The 21,381-nt window shown below is 39.0% G+C and overlaps 1 protein-coding gene across 2 annotated transcripts in view; it reads left to right on the plus strand.

Annotated features, from left to right (window-relative positions):
• The window catches only part of PLXDC2 (plexin domain containing 2), a 463,255-nt gene that overhangs the window by 369,455 nt on the left and 72,419 nt on the right, over positions 1–21,381 (plus strand). For both annotated transcript variants that reach the window (XM_051821437.3, XM_089311513.1), the window contains exons 8-9: positions 2,825–2,920; positions 3,331–3,412. In XM_051821437.3, the coding sequence (XP_051677397.1) occupies positions 2,825–2,920; positions 3,331–3,412 (178 nt within the window). The remainder of the gene's footprint in view (positions 1–2,824; positions 2,921–3,330; positions 3,413–21,381) is intronic.

The following is a 21,381-nucleotide window of genomic DNA, read 5'->3' on the forward strand; positions in this document are numbered from 1 at the left end:
ATCTGGCTGCCATATTGAAATTGGCCAAAAATTACATCTAGCACTTGTTGAGCACTTACAATGCGAAGGAGACTGCTCTAAGTAATTTTCATATATTATCTTATTTTCTCCCTGAAAACAACTCAGAGATGGTTAGTATCATCCCTATTTTGTGGATGAGTAAACTGAGGTACAGAAAAGCTATCAAAGGAGCCTAAAGTCATAGCCTGTCATCTGGGATGTGAATGCAGACAGACTGTTCCAGAGCATGTAGCCTTCACTGTTATCTCATGCTACTGTCTGAGATGGGATGCTGCAGTATTTTAAAAGTAACATAGTCCCCCAAGTAATTTCTGATAATATACTGTTCAGGAATTGCATTCTGTCATTATAGGCATTTCAATGGTGAAAAAATGCTGATAACATTACTTGTCCATTTACATTTAGCAAACTTGGGGAAGCTCTTTAGTAGAAAGCCTAAATTGGGAACTCTTTATATACATACACACACACACACACACACACACTCATATATATGGAACTCTCTATATATATGTATATACACATATATGTGTATATGTATATATGTACATATATACATATATATGTATATATATAAAGATTTATTTATTTTTTTTTATTTGACAGATAGAGTTAGAGAGAGAGACAGAGAGAAAGGTCCTCCCTCCGTTGGTTCACCCCCCAAATGGCCGCTATAGCCAGAGCTACGCCAATCCGAAGCCAGGAGCCAGGTGCTTCCTCTTGGTCTCCCATTTGGGTACAGGGGCCCAAGCACTTGGGCCATCCTTCACTGCCCTTCTGGACCACAGCAGAGGGCTGTACCAGAAGAGGAGCAACCGGGACTAGAACCTGTCGCTCCCCGTCTTCGTGGAGGAACGACACAGGACCCTGCGCTGTTCTTTTGTCTGCTCGGCCCTCCCCGGGTTTGCTGCTGGTTCTTCCTGGGTTGGCTACCAACCCTTCCACCTCCATGGAAGGGCGGTTCCCCCTGCCACTTTCCCCACTTCCACGGGGGAGCAGCACACCACTGGCTGGCTCTCTCGGGGGCTGCACAGGTGTTCCTTCAGATAGATGTTCCTGGTGCATGTTGTCTCTCTCCTCCTTTATAGTCCTCTTCCACCAATCCCAACTCTGCTACCCACACGCCGAGTACACTGCTCTCCTCCAATCAGGAGCAGGTCCTACAGTTTATTGGTTGAACTGGAGGCAGCTGTGTAGAAGCTGTTTCCTCCTCTCCCAGCGCTATATTGTGGGAGAGCAGATGCATAGAATAAGTCTTAATTCCAGTAACTTAGTCTAGTCCGAGTTGCTCCCAGTTGCTCCCCACAGAACCCGGCGCCCATGTGGGATGGCGGTGCCACAGGGGGAGGATTAACCAAGTGAGCCACAGCGCTGGCCCCTATTTATTTGAAATCCAGAGTTATACACAGAGAGAAGGAGAGGCAGAGAGAAAGAAGTCTTCCATCTGTTGGTTCACTCCCCAACTGGCCACAACGGCTGGAGCTGTGCCTATCCAAAGCCAGGAGCCAGGAGCTTCCTCCAGGTCTTCCCATGCAGGTGCAGGGGCCCAAGGACTTGGGCCATCTTCCACTGCTTTCCCAGGCCATAGCAGAGAGCTGGATTGGAAAAGGAGCAGCTGGGACTTTTACCAGTGTCTGCATGGGATGCCAGCACTCCAAGTGGCAGCTTTACTTGCTATGCCACAGTGCCACCCCAGGAACTCTTAATATATATGTTTTGTTTTGTTACAGAATGTTTGCTTGTGTTTATCTAATTTCTATTTATTAATGTTTTTGTCAAAGTCTCCTTGTAGCCTCTTCCTTGGGAACATTGATGGATTTGCTAGTGAACTGTTATTGATTACTTTATGCAACATAGTGCTAATTATTAACCTTCTTTAGCCATAATCCTACATATTTACTATATAGCAGTACTTTTTTTTTTTAAGTGGTTGGATTTTTAAAAATTTCCCTCCAGCTTTGTTGTGGAGAAATTGACAAAGGAAACCTATATACGTTTAGGAATCACACCATGATGATTTGTTATACACACACATTGTGAAATAATCACTGCAGTTACCACCTGTGTATCTGTATGTAGACAGGTGAGAACAAGTTCAGCACAGTATTATTAAAGAAATTCTGAACCTTTAAATTAACCAAGCACTTAGCTATTCTGGCATTAACTTTACAGTGTGAAAAGTCTGTACAGACGGCTCATTCTTAAAGGAGAAACAGTGTCATCTTACCTTCTTGACTTCATGTATCAAAACCTCAAAATAGATAAATCAGCCAAGAATACATCTGTGGTATACTCTTGGTGACATCCAGTAGGAACCCTGCTAGCTGAATGACATATCTGAGACCCTAATCAACATTTTCAGCTGCATTGGTGAAAGGAATTCTGGGTGATTTGGGGGATGTTGATAAGCAACCTCTTCATTAGGGTGAGGCTTTATTTTAAGACTGCATCAAGTGGGCCAGAGCCGTGGCTCAGTAGGCTAATCCTCCGCCTGCGGCGCCAGCACCCCGGGTTCTAGTCCCAGTTGGGGCACTGGATTCTGTCCTGGTTGCTCCTCTTCCAGTCCAGCTCTCTGCTGTGGCCCGGGAGTGCAGTGGAGGATGGCCCAAGTGCCTTAGCGGCCATTTGGGGGATGAGCCAATGGAAAAAGGAAGATCTTTCTCTCTGTCTCACTGTCTAACTCTGCCTGTCAAAAATAAAAATCAAGTGAAGTTTAGAATTCTGTATCCATTATTAGAATGCTGTTATTGTATCGCAGCAGAATGTTGAACATTGATTCTTTGCCATTTTTTTGTTTTTATAGATGTTCGAAGAAGAACAATTTATGAGTATCACCGAGTAGAGCTTCAAATGTCAAAAATTACCAACATTTCTGCTGTGGAAATGACCCCATTACCTAGTAAGTTAATATGTGAATATGGTTAGTTGGCCAAAATGTTTGACAAGTTTAATAATCTGTTCAGTAATTATAATGTTAATGTTAATCATGCAAAGGTACTTCAAAGAGTTTGTAGAAATAGAATAAGATTTAAGAGTTCATTTGGGTGCAAAAGCTTTTTGATACAATTTTTTTTAATACATGGAAAATACAGTTCAAAAATGTTTGGCCCCAAAATGAACTCATAGTTTTAATCCATTTTCCACACACTTTTGGGAGTATCCTCATAGAATTGTAATTGCATTCAACATGCATAGGTGTTTTGATCCAGAGTGTATGTGGGGACAGGTGGTGATTTTTATTTTGGTTGAGCAATCCTTTTTCCCTGCACATCGCCAATTAGTCTTGAAATGGTCTCTCTTATTTCCTAGCATGTCTCCAGTTTAATGGTTGTGGCCCCTGTGTGTCCTCTCAGATTGGCTTCAACTGCAGTTGGTGTAGTAAACTTCAAAGGTAAAAAATAATAGAAGAAAAATTTTCAAAAGACTTGTTGTCTCTGCTCCCACTGAATTTTAGGTGTATGCCAAGTATGTAGACTATGTATAATTAACAAGTGTATATATGTAAAAAATGCACACGCACCCACACCCATGAAGAGGAAAAATAGTGCTCAAAATGACAAAGAACCTTGATAGCCAATGAAATAATCTAAAATATATTTAGAATTCTCTGTGGGGCTTAGCACATATGATGGTGTAGTTGATGAGTCTCAATTGATGACTTGGTCCACATCCTACAGAAAGCATGGACTCAGCCATCTGTTCTACAGCAAGGATAGGTAATAATCATCACATGCATTTTCTTAGAGAATTCCTGGACAGTATCTCGAGGTTATCAGCCAATAGTAAAGACACACTACCTGAACTTTACATAAACTGACCTTGTACTTCTGGCCTCACATTGTAACTATTTGGAAACCTGAGCTGGGTAAGCTGCTGCTGTCAAGTTTACTGAGTTTCATGAGTGGCAGAGTATGTTTCTGTTCCTAGAGATTTTCAAGGGCTGAATGCTCATTTGTGGGAAATGCAGGATGAAGACTTGCAAGTGTGTTTTGTTATTTATTCAGCCATTTTGTGCCAGAGCTCTGTCCCAGGCGCTGGAAGCACACAGTGAATAGTGCCGTTAATGTGATCCCAGCCCGCCATGGGGTTTATACTGCAGCTGGGAGAAAGTCTCCCACTCGTCCTTTGAGCCTGCAAGAGATCGGCTTCCTCCCCAGGTGGAAAACCAGATGCTGGTGTTGATACTCAAGGAAGGCTGCGGCAGCACTTCCGGGGGCGTCAGCACTGTGTGCACACTCGCCTTCTGGCTGCAGCCTGGTTTGTAATGATAAAGACATGTTCAGGAATATTTTAGACCTTACTGAAGAACAGAAAAACAGAATGCCAACTCCTTGACAGCAAGTTTTAGGAAACTTGATAACTCACAAACATTAGTACAACCACTGCAGTATTGTGGCTAGAACATTATTGACGATAATCAAGGTTTCATTTTCCACTTAGAGTGATTTCAGTGATTTCCTTAATAAAATGAATTTCGAATAGTGAAAAAGCAAATGGGCAATTAGCATTTTTTTAAAAAGAGTTTTTATTAATATAAAGAGAAAGATTTCATGTCTTTCAAAGATAACAGTTCTGGGACCGGCTCTGTGGTGTAGCAGGTTAAGCCGCCACCTGTAGTGCCAACATCCCAAATGGGTGCTGGTTCAACACTCGGCTGCTCCACTTCCTATCCAGCTCTCTGTCATGGTCTGGGAGAGCAGTGGAAGATGACCCAAGTGCTTGGGCCCCTGCACCCAAGTGGGAGACCTGGAGGAAGCTCCTGGCTCCTGGCTTCGGGTTGACATAGCTCAGGCCGTTGAGGCCATCTGGGGAGTGAACCAGCAGATGGAAGACCTCTCTCTCTCCCTCTCCCTCTCCCTCTCCTTCTCCTTCTTTCTCTCTTTCTCTCTCTCTCTGCCTCTCTCCTTCTCTCTGTGTATAACTCTGACTTTCAAATAAAATAAATGAAATCTTCAAAAAAAGAGAGATAACAGTTCTAAGAATGTAAGGATACTTGCCTTCCTCCCTCCTTCCTTATTTTCTTTTAAATTTTTGTGATAACATACTTTAAATTTATTTTATAATCACGGGATTACTACTCCATTAACTAAAGTGATCAACAAGTAAAACATAGAAAGACTGCTGTTCCACAGGAATGTAGCCAAGGGCTATAAACAATAGTCAAGTCATAAGATGCCAATTTCACCCTTATATATTCATTTTTTTTGTCAAAGTACATTTTAACTTAGTAATATACCCAGAGTGAGAAGAATTGCTAAAAACCAGAGACTTAGGGTTATTTTTATGTGTATTTCACTATGATTCCATAAAGATTACATGCGTAACAGAAGTTACTCAGTCTATTTATATTTAACAAAAGGAAGCAAGTAGCATTCGAGCGCTCACATATGTTTAAGTGACACTAAGTTCAGAAATAAGAGTTGTCCAGAACAACTAAGGAGAAGGCCGTGGTTTGGCCTTCTTCAGACTTTCTTCAAGATGCAGTTTAGTGCTCGCCTCTGCAGCTGTGAGAGTTGTCTCCCCGCCTCTGTTGTTAGCAGTTAGCATAGGGCCTGTGGGCACTGCTTCACTTACCTGACCGCCTTTGCCAGGCTCTAGGTAGGGTAAGGTGAGGACCATAGCAACTTGTCCTAAGTCTCCGTGGCCTAAGAATGTACCTGGTACTTGGAGGAATGAATGAATTGTGATTAGTTTCTCTGTGATGCAGTTTCCCAGGATGAAGGACATCCAGGGTTAAACTCGGGAGAGTCCTAGGAAAACCAGGTAGAGCAGACCACTCTAGCCAGAGTACAATTAAGATGACCCCCCAACTGAAATAACGTTATGGTAACTGAAAACTGTTGCATTCACGGTTTTATAATTTATATGTAATTTATATTTTGGAGGAAAGAGTATGTTTAAATTTCCAAATAAGCCATTTTGGCAGTCAGAACATATCTGTTAAAATCTGCTTCTGTTAATATTTTTGCTTTATTGGGAGCTTTTTTGCTGGACCTCATGACAGGGAATTTCTAGATATTCCATTCCACAACATTTTTGCAGCACAGGAAACTAAGATTTGTGGAAGCTAAGTTATTTGTGCAAGGTTTCATAACTTATAAGTGATATCTTTGGAACTGAACCTCAATCTGTGTGACTTTTAGCTTTTGATCGTTGTATCTGTTGGCTTTACACCTGCCAGGGGTTACCCATGCATTAAACAAACTCATATTCATTGCTTGCTAGGAAATAGTAGAGGTACTACTGGGAAAATGAATCTTTTCTTACTTGATGCTGCAGAAAAGTGACATGGTTTTCAAATTGCCATGAGAGGAACGCAGAGAAGGCAATGCAGCCTGAGACTTTTGCATGCGATTGAAAACATAGGTTTTTTTTTTTTTTTTTTTTTTTAGAGTAAATGGAGAAAGCAAGTAGTTTGTGGCAAAGATGGCTAAATAATGAAGCCAGTTTGAATCTGTGTGTACTAATGAGCTGCTTTTTTCTGTTGAGACCATCATTATTTGTCTTACCCGAGAGGCAATTACCTGAATTGGATGTCTGAAATGTAACTTATGCAGGAATAGTTCTGGAAATACATTTAAATAAACTGTAAGGATATTTAATAAATATGTGTACTTAGAGAAAAGGTGAGTGGAGAAAAGCAGGATGGTGATGCACACGAATGACAGGTACATCCATCACCGAACACACCTAAAAAACTCTGCCTTTTCTGCATGTTACTGTCAGGTGTTTTGTTGAATTCCAAACACTGATTTAAAACTTGGATTTATTTTTAATTCTTCAGCAGCCCAGTTACGTACATATCAAAACATGTTTAATTGCCGTGAGTATGGCTCACTGCACTTTTGTTCAACTTAATTTTGCACTGCATTTTGTTAATTCCTCCTTAGATCTGTGAGTGTCAAAACTTTGCAGTCCTTTCTGGCAGAATTTCCCTAGATTTCAGAGCTTTTGTGAAAAATTCTACAAATTAAGAGAAATCTTATCCTAAGCAGCACAAAAATCACCCCTCAGTGTGTTTTCCTTTCATCCAACATTCTTGCTTGCTTCTGTGTGTTCATTTATTCTAGCATAATTATCTCTTGGGAGAAGTTATTGAATGTTCAAAAGATAAGGTAATTTTAATTGGCTTGTTTATTTCCTTTAATTCCCATTTTTCAGGGAGCAAAAAGCTAAGGGAAAATGTTTGTAAAAGTTTGTCTAAGGTCTGAGAGAATTTGAATTACAGGGACATACAATGAGATCCATATTTGAAAGTGCTCACCAAAAATACTTGACCTGTTTTCTGTATACGAGTGCTTTGTTTCCTCGCCGCAAGTTGGGAGGACCCACATCAATTACTTTCAACTATACTGTATGTCGTTACTCATTCAACAGAAGTTTTTGAGTGTCTCTGTTCAAGTTGCTATGTGACTTGTAGACTCTGTAGTGAGAGAGGAGACAAAATCATTTCCTTAAGATAACTTACATTTTTAGAATTGGGATGTAGATTTTAGAAAAATATAGGCAATAGTGTTAGTAGCAATGAGTACAATGGCAAGAGAAATTAGCAGACAATCTAAGAAGAAGCATACCAAAATTGATAAAAAATAACATGAGCTGATTTATTGGTATTATTTTTAACCAATCTTGCCCTTTTGAAGAATCCTTGGTTTGAACAGCCATCATCATCCAAAAGTTTGTTTTTTTTAATTGAAAATATATTCTGGCTCTTAAAATATTCATTTGTTCGTTCGTTTACTTAATAATGTACTGAATACTTCCCACAAGCCAGGCACTGACTTCAACAATGAGGGGTTAGAACAACAATCAAGTATTAATCCAAGCCAAGTGCTCACAGAGGTTGGCATTTAGCTTAATAAGCTAGAAAATAAAGAATTAATAATTAAACAGAAAGTCAGATGGTGATGAGTGATATACTGAATTTGAAAGAGCCAGTAGTTGGGGCAAGCGTTGTAGCACAGCCAGCTCAGTTGCCACGTGGGACACTTGCATTCCATGGTGGAGTCTCTGGTTGTTGCCAGCATTTGGATAATGAACCAGCGATGGAAGATTCTCTCTCTCTCTCTCTCTCTCCCCCCCTCTCTCCCCCCCCACCCCATCGTACTTTCAAATAAATAAATGAATCTCAAAAAATAAATAAGAGAACCAAATGTGTTAAAAAAAACACACACACACACAGTAAAAACAAGTTAGTAGTTGTTTTGATTGGATAGCCAGCAGGGATTCTAGGAAAAGGTAACAGTTAAACTAGGCTCTTAATGATCAGGAGCCAGCTATTGCAGAGAAAGCAAAGAGTATTTCAAACTGAGTGGCAAGTGCAATGGCCCTGTGGTGGGTTCAGGCTAAGGAAAGAAGTTCAGTGAGGTGAGGGTATTGTGAGCTGGACAAGGAGGGAGGGCTGGCATTACGTGAAGTCAGAATGTAGCCAAGTGCTGGGACACGGTGGCTTTGTAAGAAAGGGTATTATTGTAAGGATAATGGGAAACCTTTAGATTTTAAAACTTAAGCAAAGGAATGGTGTGGTTTTATAATATTTTAAAAATATAATTCCAGCTTCCCCAAGAATAGATTTGTTTGTTTCTTCGTGGGACCTGGGCTAAAATGAAACTGAAAAGAATAGTTGGGAATATGTTCAATAGTATATAGGAGGGACACAGATGATAATTATGGATGTCATAAGAGATGAATGGATGCAAGGTATATTTTGGAAAGAGATAAATTACTTACTATTGAATTAGAAAGAAGAAAAGATATCAATAAAGGATACTTCTTAGTTTTTTGTTTCAGCAATTTGGTGGATGATAATACTTGTCTTTTGAGATGGGTCAGATGATACAAGAGACTAGGGTACAGAGAAATAGAGTTTGATTTGGGACAAGTTAAGTCTGAGCCTTGAAATGGAAACATTCAATAAGAAAAGGCTATGCCTGGAGTTTCAGATTGGAGAGTCATTATGTAGCTAGTGTTTAAATGCATGGAGCTGAATGAGATCAGCTATAGAGAGAGTGTGACTTGGAAATAGCCTAACAGATCCCAGGAACTAGCCTTGAGCTTGGCATGATGAGGTATGATGCTAATTTTCCATTACATAATGTTATTTCATAGGTATATTCATATAAATGTCTATTTGTAGAGACTGAGAGTAACCATGAAACGATACATGAGAGGATAGCAAAAATATCTGTCATCAGGGAAACTTGAGTGAACAGTGACAAGCATGCAAATGCTATTTTCATTATGGACTCCTTTATATGCACTGAATCTTTGCCACTCATAATTGAAGATGGGAGTAACCAGCAAAGGAGAAAGAACATAGGCTCCTTTATGGAATAGAGGTGCCGTTTTACTTATTTTAGTGTCTTCCATAGTAAATAAGTCTACGCAGTGCCTGGACTAGTATAGGTATCCCAAACTTAAAGTTGGACTAAATTATGCAGATAGTTGAGGCCAGAAGTTTCCGTTTAACTGGGAATTCAAACTGCCCATTTTGGTTATTACTGTCCATTGCTATAGAAAGAACTAAATTATGTCATGGTATAACATGTCAGCAGTCACAATTAAGCATGATAAACACTCACTTAATCTCATGATGTTTGTCTCTTGGTGCTTTCCTTTTAAAAAATATTTTGCATCTTAGATTTTCTGAGAGCCAAAGTGATAAGATTTGTACTGCTCAAAATTTGGAAATAAATATATTCCATGTGTCCATCCAATTAAAGAATAAGCAGAATAGGAACAGTCATGTCGATAGTAAAGCTGTGTATTTGCAGAAGAGTAGTGCAATATGTTGATTTCAGAAGTATGAGGCGATGCAAAGATATCTCCTCACGACTTCTCAACATTGTTTTTGGATCTGTTTATTTCTGTTGCATTTCCCTGAGTATACTCTATAACTGGCTGTTATTTTCCACTGGACTCCTTTGCAACAGGAAGAGAAACAGAAGGAAAGAATCATATATCCTTTATTAAAAAAATTGGAAAAACGTCTAAAGTCCAAAATACTGGCTAATAATTCATTAACAATATGATGTATATTATCAGCAAAATTCATTAAGAGTATAAGAATCTTTTCTTTACATAGGCACAGCTAATTTTTGAAAATAGAGTGTACTTACAACATATGCTAATTTAGCTTACAGAAATAAAACTCTGTAAGCCTGGGCATAGAAGGAGAGATGCAAAGAGCAAATTTAAATACCATGGCTGATCTCAGCCTTTCCCCTGTCTGTAATCCTGCGCTTCTGAGTGAGTCCCAGGGAAAGTGAACTTGCTTTTCTCCTTTGCTCTTGTGTCTGTGTGCCCCTTAGAGTGTGCACATTTACAGCACTGAGTGTGACAATAATGCTTAAAGAAACGGTCAATATATTTAATGCCACATGGTCCCCAAAGTAAACCAATAGCTTTACCTAAGTTGAGCTAAAGCCCCCTCCCCTATCCCTTACAATCCTTTCTGACAGTGCAGGAACAACTGGCATTATGAAGGGTCTATGTGTCAGACTATAACAAGGAAGTTCTTAGCATATTTTGGCTCTCTGATTTGTATCTTTTTCCTCAAATCGGCAATAATAAATTACCTATAGGTCTACTATTGGTGACAACACTAGTCCAAGTCCAAACTAAATGAGATTCTTTCTCTTGAGGGTATCATTTACTAAGTTAATTGGTCTGTCTGTGTCAGAAGGTACTTAACCTTGTTGCCAGCCAAGACTTAGGAGCAGCTAAGATTGAAAGAATGCTCCTGAATTATTTAAAGCAGTAAACATCCCAAGATCACTCTTAGGGGTTTTGTTTTGTGTTTTGAGATAAGTTGGACTTTATGCCTGGATGGATACCTAGCGGCTCAGCCAACAATTAGCAGATTGACGTTAGACAACGTAACAAAGGGGTTTGACTCTCTGCCCTGACATGTGAAACATATGTCATCTAGATATATTTTATCCTTATACTCTTTAAATCTGAATGACCTCAATATCAGTAGTTCTCAACTGTTAGTATTACTTAAAAGTTACCAGCAGGGCATGTTAAAAATGCAGATTCTTGTGCAGTTCACTGGAGCCCAGGGACTCAGCTTTGTGACAAACCTGTTTGGGGAATCCTGAGGGGGTTTGGGAAGAACAGATCAGATATGCTGATCTTGTCTGAGCTAAGAGGCATGTCGGCCTGCGGTGATTTAGCTAAAGTTGTTAAGAAACACCTACCCTTAATTTGAGATAGGCAAATATTGCAGAAAACAATTCTGTAGAGAAAATATTTACTGTTAAAATAATGAGTTAGTGGGCCGGCACCTGCGGCTCACTAGGCTAATCCTCTGCCTGCGGCGCCGGCACACTGGGTTCTAGTCCCAGTTAGGGCGCCGGATTCTGTCCCGGTTGCCCCTCTTCCAGGCCAGCTCTCTGCTATTGCCCAGGAGTGCAGTGGAGGATGGCCAAGTCCTTGTGTCCTGCACCCACATGGGAGACCAGGAGAAGCACCTGGCTCCTGGCTTCGGTGAGCTGCGGCCAGTGCACCACACTGATCCGAAGCCAGGAGCCAGGTGCTTCTTTTGGGGGGTGAATCAGTGGAAAGGAAGACCTTTCTCTCTGTCTCTCTCTCTCACTGTCCACTCTGCCTGTCCAAAAAAAAAAAAAAAAAATGAAGAGTTAATGAAATACAAATGAGCTTGAAAAAAGAAAGCAAGAAGTTTCTGGATAAACTAATATACTGTATGTAGTAAATAGGGAGATTTATAATGTTGCTAGTTAGTTAAAATCATTGAAATGCTTTTTATTTGAAAAAAAAAAAAAGAGGGGTGGTCGGCTCTGTGGTGTAGCAGGTAAAGCAGCCTCCTGAGATACCAGCATTCTGTATAGGCGCTGAGTCCTGTCTGCTCCACTTCCGATCTAATTCCCTGCTAATGTGCCAGGGAGGGCAGTGGAGGATGGTCCAAGTCCTTGGACCCCTGCACCCCATGTGGAAGACCTGGAAGAAGCTCCTGGCTCCTAGCTTCATATCAGCCCGTCTCCTGCCATTACAACCATTTGGGGAGTAGATCAGTGGATGAAAGATCTCTCTTCTCCCTCTCACTCTCTCCCTGTGACTCTGCCTTTCAAATAAATAATCTTAAAAAAAAAAAAAAAGATGAAGTATTGCTACCGAAGGTACTTCACTGTTTTGAAGGACTTACCACAGTTCTAGAAGAACCATACAGCCAAGATGATTAGTTTTGACCTGCAATGACTACATGAAGTAAATTGACTTTGAATTTATTTTAGTCCAAGACATTTTATCGTCAATCTTTTCAAATTTCAATAAAGATTCTTAGCATTTCTATTAGTTAGCTTCTCCCAAAATATTGTCCTTTAAGAATACAAAGTTTAAAATCTGTTTTTATCCTCCTTTTAAGCCTTGTTTTTATCCGTTACAGGAAAGCATTTTGAAGTAATTCCAATAGAGAGTACCTTTGAAAAGGTACTAGTAGCAGCATTTACTTTGGGAAATCTCTATGAGGTGGAAATTGGAAAAAAGAGAGTGTTACCATTTAATCATATCCCCATTTGCAAACTTTTGAGTTTTTATCACATGCATGTATTTCCTATAATAAGTCAATAATAGCAAAGCAAGTATTTGTAAAAGAAAGGAAATGGATATATGTATATAGGTGTTATATATAAGTAAATGGTTATCTTCTTAGAATTGTACCTATGAAATACATGAAATCTGTTCTGTTTATATTAATAGAAATAAAAAATAAATATATAGGACAATTCAGGTACTGTTCTCAGAGAAAAAAAATGTTGAGCTTTTTAGAAGCAGATAATTTTCAATGCCAAATGTATAGAATACATTCGTAAAAACAGTATTTGATAAACCTGCTTTTTGGATATAAACTGCAAAAAAAAAAAAAAAAAGTGTGGCTCTGTGTAGGTTCATCTCTATCTATTAATCATCTGTTTTACCTTTTGGCCTGTTTCTTTTGTCCACTGGGCTATCTTCCAACCTCTAAGAAGGGATAGGAATAAAGAACAGAAATCAATGTTCTTTTTTCTACACTATAAAGAAATTGGTGCCTAAGCCAAGTCTCCTGATAACCAAGTCCCACCTGAAATATCAGAACATTCTTTTTAAGTCGTTTGGATTTTCCAGTCAGTGAATGGTGTTTGCTTTCCATCTGAGCACCCCTTGGCAAGCTAGATATAAAATCTGTAGAATTATTTAGCACCCCATATGTTTATAGCTGCTTTTTCAAGATTATTCAAGTGATTTTAAAATTTTGTTTATATGTTAGGCAACTGTGGTGGCTGCATTTTATATACTTTCAACAAATTCTATCTAACAAGCATATCCAGAGTATCTTAAAATGAAGCATTTAGTACTAAATTATATATTACATTCCCTCAGCTTGCTTACACTAATAAGATAGTTCCCTTGAAAATAATTAAAACTTAATTGCCCAAGAATGAAATTGCATTTGTGCAACTTAAAAACTATATGTTCCAAATTATTGTAGAAAAAAATATCCTTCAAGGTCAAAGAAATAAAAATATAAAGACAGAAAATAAAATAAATAATTGGCATCTATTAAAAAATTGGCATGAATTTTGAATATTGAGAGAACCCAGATCAACAGTTTTATATGGAAAAGGCAGATGTTAGTGAAATGAAAAGACTTAATAAAACTAGTTCATTGCTTACTTATTATTTTTTACTGGGACTTTTATGTTAAAATATAGAAAAACATTCCAAATAAAACATATTCTTAACTACAACTATCTCTTCTCATATTTATGTAAGAAAAATTTAAATGTTATTAAGATACTTCCTGATTTTTCACCTTTTTGTTAAAATCTATCCCCAGAAATGTTAAACCATGACTATTTCCTATTTCTTGAAAGAAATATACTGCCTAAGTTCTTTATGATGTTTTCTAAATGCCAACAGGCTTCTTTTCTGTCAAAACCTGAGTCAAAGAAACAGTGTTCCTCATTGAAAATACCTGCCCGGAGTTGAGAGAAATTATATGCCAGGAATTCTGAAAACTGTCATTCATGGAGAAGTATCAGAAATCAGTAATTCAGCAATGCATATAATAACTCTGTAAAGTTTAATAGTCCTATTCTGAACATGTATCTTTTTATATAATCAAAGGTCTGGTCACGTTGGTAGACATTACTAGAGAAAGCAAAGAAAAAGATAATTCTGGATAAAAATGAGTTATTGGTTGAGTCAACATTAGCTTTCAAAGTTTCCTTCTCTGGTATGTTACAAAAAGAGGTTGACAGAGTCTGGATTAGTGAGAATTATTTCTCTCTCCTTCTTAGAGAGCCACTGTTTCTTTGACCTTAGCGCTTGCATTTTCCCTTCAATGACGATTTATAGTTGAGGGAGAACTATTTATCCTCTCCATGAATCATGACCATGGCCGCAACAGTTTCTAAAAGTAGGATCTCCTAAAAATATACAGATTTCACATCCTGGAAATAGTGTCTACCAAACACCAGAGAAGACCACTTGCACTGACCTGGGCTCTGGTCAAAATCAATCCACTCCCCTCTGCACCCCACTAACCTGTGGGATTATTTTATTCTTGCCCACATTTCCTTCTGCTACTATTCTGCTGCCCCTGAATCACAATAGCTTTGAGGAAAAGGACAGGGGGGTTGTTTTCAGGGTAGGAAAGCCTTGTACCTGAAGACACTGAAAATCATTATAATAGCTACATTTACTATATGCCACATGTCATAGGAAGACCGTTACTGTTCCTAAAGTCTGTTAATTCCATTGTTTCATTCAGTCCTTGCATTCACACAAAGAGATGAGCATTAGGATCCCTGCTTTATAAGTTAAGTAGGTAAGAATTAGGAAGGTTGAAAAAAACTTACCCAGGATCACAAATCCAGTCATTGGTCGAGCTGTGTTTTAAAATAAATTTTTTTGAAGGCTGATTGGTTGCGTAAAAGAAAGAAATGCTAGGAAGAATGTTTAGCACATGTAGATTTACTAAGCAAGTGCATGGGGTGGCCCTACAATCACATACACTCCATATCCATCATGAAAGGGAAAAAGCCCCTCACTGATCAACTAAAACATTTTTATTAGTTTATTTACACTAATATAGAGCTTGCTTTAAAAATAGTTGAGGTTATGTTCATGCGGAATGGGTGTTTAACAAGATGGAGGCCTCCTGGAAAAAAAAATTAAAACTAAGGATTGGGTGAATCAGGAAAATAGTACATGGAAATCGCATGGAAAATAAAATGATTTGTGAATGATCAGTTAAAATGACATGCACCAAAAACAAGGTATAATGAATTTGTTGTTCTGCATGAGACAGTCACACCTATGTCACTTTCTGCTGTGTTATTTTCTACTCATATGTCCGAAAGTGAAGCATAAATTGACCTCACCCTCACCCTCATGGGCCACACGCATGGTCTCTGAATAGAGAGAATTGGCAGCCCTTGTATGGACGGTTGCGGAATGCTTCTCTTAGTTTATTTTACTCCATTTGTTCTTTTTTCTTTTTCTTTCTTTCTTTTTGTTTCTCTTTCTCAGATAAAACAAGAGAGAGAGCAGGAAGTGGAGGCCAGGGAATGGATGGGAGGGCGGGTACAGTGGGAAGAATGACTATGTACATAATGTTGTATTTATGAAACACATACAAATTAAAAATAAATTTTAAAAAACTAAACAAATAAAACCTAGTGGCTAAGAAAAAAACCAATAAAACAAAATGATTATAAAAGGGGGGGTGCGGAGGGAGGGAGGGAGGACCGCTAGGCATTGTGGTGCAGCAATTAAGCTGCCACTTGGGATACCCTTATCAATATTGCAGGGCCTGGTTCAAGTCCCGGCTACCCAGTTCCAACCCTTCTTCCTGCTGATGTGCATCCTGGGAGGTAGTGAATGATGGCTCAAGGACTTGGGCCCCTACCACCCATGTTAGAGACCCAGATGGAATTCCTGGCTCCTGGATTCAGGCTGGCCCAGCCCTGGCTTTTACAGGCATTTGAGGAGTAAACCAGTGGATGGAAAATCTCTCTCTCTCTCTCTCTCTCTCTCTTTCTCTTTCTCTTTCTATCTTTCAACTAAATAAATACTTTTTTATTATTTAAAAAAAGTAATAATCCTATTTGATACTACCTAACAAGGGTAGGGAACCTTTTTTCTGCCAAGCCCTGCTTGAATCTGTATAACATCACTCATGTGCCATAAAAATTATTAACTTAAAAATTAACCTCCTGCAGATTTATTGAATTTCATGTCCCACCTGCAGTTGCCTTGTCAAAGCAGACCAAATGATTTATTTTTTGTCTTCATTTTTATTAATATAAAGAGAATAGATTTTATGTTATTGATAGATACAATTCTAATGCTTTAATGCCACTTCCCCCCCTTCTTTTACTTTTAATTTATGTTATAGTCATATGCTTAATGCGCTACTAAATAAAGAGTTCAACAGTACAAAGTGGAAAGACCACTGTTCACCAGGAATAGAGAAAAGGGCTATAAACACTAGTCACATCCCAAGATGTCACCTTTACTCATGTGAATTATCTTTTTTAGGTACTGCATATATATTAGCTACCACAAATTAGAGAAAATGTGATATTTGTCTTTTTAGACACCCAGATGATTTCACAGGCATTCTATGACCTGCAGACTGGAAGTTCCCCACCTCTGTTTGGTTAAAATACTTAAAGACACTTGTAATTTTACTATGCAAGCACCAACGTGGATTATCTAGAATAAAATATGCAAGAATACATACACAGATAGATTTACCAAAAACAAAACACAAAAGTTGACCAAAAAGCCTCACCAAAGCTGGAGAGACTGCACTGTGAAGTGTGAGAGTCAGATTGTCCTCTCAGTGCCACCTGCGCACATTTCCAGGACAAGCTTGCCTTTGCTGGTTGTCTCTGGGCCCACTTCCACCTGTGCCTCCTTTCTCTCTCACACATGGAAGCGTTTGCCCGTCGGTCACATGGTCACCTACCACACACCATTCTGGTATTCTGACTCTCCTCCAGTGCCTGCTACTGTCCAAGTTTTTATTGCATCCGGTATATTAAAACCTAAAGCAGAACTAGAATTTCTAGGTTAGTACAGTTATTTTCCATAATGGAACTCCTGTGACAGAAACCATATGGCCAGAAACCTGGCTCTTCGCTACCTGGATCTTCTTCAGAAGAAGAATTTGCCAGGTAAATGGAGGACATTATTAAATGCGTTAATCAATCAATTTTTTTAAAAAGGTAACATAGTTACAATAAGCTAGTTTAGAAACAATATGAACTATCTGGTTACCAGGGGGTTAATGAAGTAAATAGTGACTCTGGGATAAATAAACAATTCTGACAGGTGTTACCTAAAGGAAACAGAAAACCAATAAATGTCAAACTCACACAATATGGTTTGCACAGGAATAATAAGAAAGATCTTGATGGCATGGAGTTGGTGGATGCTGTGAGCTGAAGGGAAAGGACATGGAGATTCAGGTCCATAGGTACACTCCCCAGATGCTTGTACCGCATCTTGTGCTGTAAATGGATTTCTATATGGTCTCAAGGGATGTTTTCTGAAATAGTTTCGGGTTTATTAAAAGGAAATCTAAAGAAAAAAGAAATAGTTAAAAATGCTTCTGTTAACATAAGGCGACATTAACTGTATTTTATGAAGCAGAAAATTGCTTCACACCCGTATTCTTAAAAGCCTCCTTTGTTGCTGTCTTTAATAAGACATAGAACATTGGTACACATGAGCTGCATAAAACTCTAATAGAATTAGCATACAGTAATTTGATACTTTATATGCCTGACAAATCTGATGTAGAGTAAAGCAAGGGAATATCTAGAAGAAAGCACTGTTTTATGACCAGAACCCTTCCTTAAAGTAGAAAGAATATACCAAGGCCTTGTTGTACCCTACACAAGGACCCAGGCCTGGTCCGGGTTAGAAGCCTTCTCATCTTCCAAGTGAACTCACAGATTTATAATGAAGACAGTTTGGTAAAAAATTTTAAAGGAAAACAGCCTTTTCTCTTCTAAAGTCACTACTAAAATTATACAGTTCATTTTTAAGTGTTGACATTACAACTTACACTGCAAGAGGCAAGTTGAATTCAGCAATATACATATACACTTACACATATATGCATTTATGTCTGAACAACACATAGTATACAGCATATTTTATATATGTATTTAAAATTCTCAAGTGTGAGTTTTGAATACTAAAATAATCACTTGGTAAGATTGCAGCAAACTCTGTTATCTCTTACAGAAGTCTTTCCACCAGAAAATCAAGTTATTTCTATTTGAAACAGTCACTCTTTTTTTTAAAAGATTTATTTATTTGAAAGTCAGAATTACACAGAGAGAGGAGAGGCAGAGACAGAGACAGAGACAGAGATCTTCCATCTGATGGTTTACTCCCAATCCCACAACAGCCAGAGCTGTGCTGACCCAAAGCCAGGAGCCAAGGGTTTGTTCTGGGTCTCCCACCTGGATGCAAGGGCCCAAGGACTTGACCCATCTTCTACTGTTTTCCCAGGCCATAGCAGAGAGCTGGATCAGAAGTGGAGCAGCCGGGTCTTGAACCAGCGCCCATATGGGATGCCGGCGCTTCAGGCCAGGGCGTTAACCCGCTGCGCCAAGCGCTGGCCCCTGAAACAGTCACTCTTAACAATTTAAAAGATGAAGGTGAATTTGCCATTACCTATAAATAGGAATGGATGTCAAAATGAAGTGGAATTATAATAATAAAGTAATATACCAGTTTCAAGTTGAATTGTTAATCTCAAGCAGACTATCACATATATATAAAAAGATATTCCAGCTAATTGGCATCTTAGGAAAGTCGCCTCTCAAATATACTACCTGTTGAAGAATATGGAAATACATTATGGAGACATCATTAAACAGAAGTCTTTGGAGAGACAGTGCTGAGGTGATCATAATGAGAGTTGTTTGGTTACTGTTATCTGGCATTATGCTACCTTACATTGCATCTTCTGGGAACATACAAAGAGAAAAATTTGCTTCTCTTCTTATAGAGATCTGTCAGTGTTATAGGATCCTATTGTAAATAAGCTCACGGTACTTGTTGGAAGGATTTAATCACATTATAAAATATAATGGTAACAAGTCTGTATCAATTAATAGGATGACACATACAAATAGGTTAACAAAATGCTTTTGACCGTTTCTCTTCTTAAGGAGGAGACGCATTTTTGAAAAGCACAACCAGTGCAGAAGAGATTAGAGTACATTGCATTGTGGACCCTCCATGGTTGAGGGTTTGCAGCCAAGACCTTCCATCTCTTCCTTATCCCCTACGGCTCCTTCAAGCAGGCATTGAGAGCCTCTGCAAAGCCAAACCGTGAACTCTGGCCAGAGCTGGACATCCCTGATGAACACATGCTTTCCTGGTGTCTGACCTTCCTAATCCACACAGTCCTCCTTGCTGCCGGTCAGGCCCAAGGACAGAGATCAGCTCTAATAGGAAACACTCTGTGCCTTGGGCCGCCATGGGGTGGGAAGGGGAGGCACACCCCTTTCTTTCTCACAGACAGTGCACTCATTGCTCCTGCTGAAGATGGGACAGTGGGAACATTCTCTTGGATCATTTTAGTCTTTTTCAATCTGTTTGCAGTTCAAAATGGGAATAAAGAAAAGTTCATACTAGAGTGTCTGAGGAGCTGGAAACACCATCTCTGTGGAGACGTCTGTATAGTAATGAGATGATGGGCGCCTCAAAGGGATTGCTCGTGGCTTTCCCGAGTCCAACTCTGCTATCCTGGCAGAACGAGGCGAGTTGCTTCATGCATTGCTGGTGTTTCAGAGGGGACAGCCCACTCTGAAAGAGCAGGAGCCACTAATAGGAGCCCAGCTGAATAAAAATTTATGGGCGACACGAGAGCATTTTACTAAGGCTCAGCACACCTAAGCCCCTATGACTACATTCCTTTCTCTGAGCCAACAGCAAAGCAAAAGTTGCAGCTCTCTTCTCTTCTCTTTAATGCATTTGAAGGTGCTGTTTAAGTATAACATTTGGTGTAAAGACAGGACTTCTTTTAAAGGGTGTTAAAAACTGGAATCCTGAGTTTTCCAGTATTTTTATTTATTACTGAGTGTTTGCTTCAGTGGCTCGCAGCCATAGGGAGGAATCTTTTCCTTTTTCATCTTTCTTTCCTGGAAGACTGAACTCTCACTTTTTTCTACCAAAACAGTAAAGTTGGATGCTAACAAAGAACTTTTAGATTCTGAAAGAATGCATCCATCTAAAAGTGAGGATTTCTCCTGTGTTGTAACCCTGACTTTTGTGGCTAAAGAAGCTGAGATCCTGCTCAGGACTTGGAGGATACAAGGGTACTTCAACAAGTTTGTCAGAAGCAGAATTAAAATGTTTGTTTTGTTGTAAAAAAGAAAAAATTTGACACTCACACATATGGGGGTGGACAGTGCATGATTTTCATGCATGGATTTCAAAAAACTATTTGTACTCAAAAAATACACCTGCTAATCGAATTTTCCAGGAACATTGTGAAGTAGCCTCATGTTATGTAGGCTTTCCACTGTAGATCAGCTTACAATATATATTTTCCCCAACCTGCTGGTTGCTATGGAGGGCACAAAAATAGAATATAAATTTGTTGAGCACCTGCTATGTCAAACACCAAAAGAATGTTTCATCTCTCTGATTTAATTGGCACCAAAGCCTAGCCAAGATAGATTCTACAGTCCCCATTTTGCAGAAACTGAGTCTCCAGTGAAAATATTCCCTCGATTCCACCTAGGAATCTCCAACATGAACATGCCAAGGGTCTCAGCAGATGGTTGATATGCAGCTCTAAAGTTCATTCTCTTTCCAGTAAGTCATGCAACCCCAAGATTTTGCAATGGGAATAATGGTGAATAATATTGCCAAGTTGGGGTGAGGATTATATAACTGACAGTTGGTAAACAGTGTTCATGTCTGTCACATGCTCAAACAAGCATCAGCAACCTCCGCATTTCCCCTTTCTCCTTCCCATTACAGGCATATTAGATTAGACTTTTTTTTTCTGAAAGTATTCCAGAACATGTTGAAAATTATTAACCAAGTCATTAATTATTAATTAAAGACTAGAGGCTCCATCATTCTTAGTGCCTAAATTTGCGAAGGGAATGAGGTATGGCAAGGTAGAATCCTCTTACCTGATGTGATACACTGTACCCTAAGATACCCTTTGGGTTAATAAAGTGATTTGTATTAGTGAAATGATTAGCTTTCCAACTCTCTAACATCATACCAGATCATATTTTGCATCTCTAAAGAAGGTTGTTAAGCATCTCAGTAATTCTTCTCTAGTCTAGTGAACTTGCTTGTTTTTGCCAC

This window comes from Oryctolagus cuniculus, chromosome 13 (genome assembly GCF_051225735.1).
Source record: "Oryctolagus cuniculus isolate XC-2025 breed Fujian yellow rabbit chromosome 13, ASM5122573v1, whole genome shotgun sequence".
Classification (NCBI taxonomy): domain Eukaryota; kingdom Metazoa; phylum Chordata; class Mammalia; order Lagomorpha; family Leporidae; genus Oryctolagus; species Oryctolagus cuniculus.